This window comes from Streptopelia decaocto, assembly GCF_964273445.1.
Source record: "Streptopelia decaocto genome assembly, chromosome: 22".
In the NCBI taxonomy this organism is placed as follows: domain Eukaryota; kingdom Metazoa; phylum Chordata; class Aves; order Columbiformes; family Columbidae; genus Streptopelia; species Streptopelia decaocto.
In genome coordinates, this window is record NC_138677.1 from 2,889,329 (window position 1) to 2,892,355 (window position 3,027).

General features: G+C 63.1%; 1 protein-coding gene across 1 annotated transcript; it reads right to left on the reverse strand.

Annotated features, from left to right (window-relative positions):
* Positions 1–472: 472 nt before the first annotated feature.
* On the reverse strand, positions 473–2,813 carry FZD2 (frizzled class receptor 2). The gene has a single exon (XM_082070851.1). The coding sequence runs from the start codon at positions 2,330–2,332 to the stop codon at positions 662–664; it is 1,671 nt and encodes a 556-aa protein (XP_081926977.1). The 5' UTR covers positions 2,333–2,813; the 3' UTR covers positions 473–661.
* Positions 2,814–3,027: the final 214 nt, after the last annotated feature.

Sequence of the window (3,027 nt, forward strand, 5' to 3'; positions counted from 1 at the left end):
CGGGGGGAGTGAAAAAAGCCACTTTCTTGGGGAGTTTCTAAAAAGAGAAGGAGAAAAATGGCATTTTTAGTGGGTTATTCGCTTCGCTCCCCCTTGTCCCGGGGGGGCAGCTGCGGCACACGGGGGGGACCCGAGCGGGGAACCTCACGCACTCTCGGCAGCTCCTTTTTCCCCCTCTTTTTTCTTTATGTTTTTCTCTTCCCCTCCTCCTTTTTCTCTCAATTTTCTCCCCTTTTTTCCTCTCTTTCCCCCCCCTCTTTTTTCTCTCTTATTTCTCCTTTTTCTCCATTATTTCTCCTCTTTTCTCCCTTTTCTCTTTCCCTCCCTTTTCTCCTCTTTCCCCCTTCCCTTTCTCCTCTTTCCCCCTTCCCTTTCTCCTCTTCTCCCCTTCCCTTTCTCATTCCCCCCCCGTCTTTTCTCATTCCCCCCCCCTTTCGCCTTTTAAATAGAAATATCTCATTAAATTTACAAATGCTATTTACAGGTTTAATTACAAAAAAAAAAAAAAAAAATCAAAGAGAAAAAGAGACACCCCTTAGGCGTTAATAAATCTAAAAAATAAAAAATATATAATAATAAAATCGCCCCCCCCCGACATCAAAATGACGAAGGCGGCGGCCGGGCTGGCGGCGGGGGGGGTCACACTGTGGTCTCGGGGGGGTCACACCGTGGTCTCGCCCTGCTTGCTGTTGGTGAGCCGCGTGTAGAACTTCCTCCAGGAGTGCAGGGTTTTCCCCGACCATATCCAAAAGCCGGAGGTGATGCCCACGATGAGAGTCATGAGATACTTGATCATGTAGACGGTGAAGTCGGGGGTCATGCGGGGGGTGAAGTGGAGCGGGCAGGGGATGGCCAAGCTCTTGCAGTTCTGGCTGATCCAGCTGCGCTCCCAGTGCTCGCGGAACGCCTGCTCGTAGAAGTAACAGGCGATGACGATGGTGGCCGGGACGGTGTAGAGGACGCTGAAGACCCCGATACGAACCATCAGCCTCTCCAGCTTCTCCGTTTTGGTCCCGCCGTGTTTCATGATGGTGCGGATGCGGAAGAGGGAGACGAAGCCGGCCAGGAGGAAGGAGGTGCCGATGAAGAGGTAGACGAAGAGCGGGGCCAACACGAAGCCCCGCAGCGGGTCGATGTTGTTGAGGCCCACGAAGCAGACGCCGCTCAGCAGGTCCCCGTCGATCTGCCCCATGGCCAGGATGGTGATGGTCTTGACGGCCGGCACGGCCCAGGCGGCCAAATGGAAATACTGGGAGTTGGCCTCGATGGCCTCGTGGCCCCACTTCATGCCGGCGGCCAAGAACCAGGTGAGGGACAGGATGACCCACCAGATGGAACTGGCCATGCTGAAGAAGTAGAGCATCATGAAGAGGATGGTACAACCTTCCTTCTTGGTGCCCTGGACCACCGTGCGGTAGCCGTCCTCCTGGAAGCGCTCGTTGCAGACCACCCTCTCCTCCAGCACGAAGCCGGCGATGTAGGCCACCGACACCATGGTGTAGCACCCCGAGAGGAAGATGATGGGTCGCTCGGGGTAGCGGAACCGCTGCATGTCCACCAGGTAGGTGGTGACGGTGAAGAAGGTGGAGGCGCAGCACAGGACGGACCAGATGAGGATCCAGATGCGGGCGAAACGGATCTCGTCCTCGTTGAAGAACATGTGGCCATCAGGCCGGGCGGGCTCGCAGGGCGCCGCGCAGTCCTTCTCGCCCAAGAACTTGTAGTTGAGGTAGCTGGGCACCTTCAGCGCCCGCGGGCAGTGGAAGGGGTGGTCGAGGGTGGCGTACCGAGGGGCTCCCGGGGTGCCCTGGCCGGCCAGCGGCGTGGCACTGGTGAGCAACGCCGGCGAGCCGCCGTCCTCCGAATGGTTCTGCCCCACGCAGATCTGCTCGGCGCCGTGCCGGGGGAAGTTCTCGCAGCGTAATCGCTCGGGCCATTGGAAACCGAATTTATTCATGAGGGCTTCGCAGCCCTGGCGCGCCCGCTCGCAGATGGAGCGGCAGGGCGGGATGGCCTGCTCCAGCACCGTGCACACCGGCGCGTACATGGAGCACAGGAAGAACTTGAGCTCCAGCGAGCACTGGACCTTCACCAGGGGGTAGAACTGGTGCACCTCCAGCCCCGCGTCCTCCTGGTTGGTGTGGCCCAGCAGGTTGGGCATGATGGTCTGGTTGTAGGCGATATCGGTGCAGAGCGGGATGGAGATGGGCTGGCAGAAGCCGTGGTCGGGGATGGAGATGCCCTTCTCGCCGTGCAGCTGGCTCCGTCCCGGCGCCACGCTCAGCCACACCAGCAGCCAGGCCAGGGCGGGCAGCACGCCGCGGGGGGCCATGGCGCCCCGATTTACCGTGCCCGGTGCCCGGCCAGCCGGCCGGTGCTCCTGTCCAGATCTGCCGTGCCCGGTGCTAGTTCCCAATGTCCAATCTGCTGTCCCGATGGCTCTCGCTGCACGAACAGACTCAGGTCCTGCCGGGACTGCTCCCGGTGCCCGGAGTTTGTGTGGCTGGTGCCTGGCTCGACGGCTCCCGGTGTCCCCGTACCGTGCACGGCGGGATGGCTCCCGGTCCCCGGTCGCGGTGCTCGGCCCCGGCGCTGCTCCCGCTGCCTGGACTTGGCGGTCCCGCTGCTCCCGCTGCCCCGACCCGGCGCTCCGCGGTGCAGCCCCCGGAGCCCCGGCCGGGCGGTGGCGCTAGCGGGGTGCAGGGGGGGGAGGAACCGGGGGGGTACCGGGGGGAGGGGGGTACCTGGGGGTGCCGGGGGAGCGCAGCGGCCGCACCGGACGCTCCCGCCGCCTTTGTGCGGGGCAGCGCCGCGTCCCCGCCGGGCGGAGCTGCCCCCCCGAGCCCCGCCCCCGCCGGGCCCCGCCCTCCCCGCCCCGCCAATCACATTCAAACGGCGAGGCCGCCACGCCCCCCGCCCTCCCCGGCCACGCCCCCCCCGCACCCCCCCCTCAGTCTCCGCAGCTCCCGGGGGTCACCGGCCCCCCCCCGCCCCGCCGCAAACTTTTTGTGCGTTGAGAAAACTCCC

What these genes read in the sequence shown, in the direction of transcription:
- FZD2 (XM_082070851.1), bottom strand. Translation starts at nt 2,332, where the DNA reads ATGGCCCCCCGCGGCGTGCTGCCCGCCCTGGCCTGGCTGCTGGTGTGG.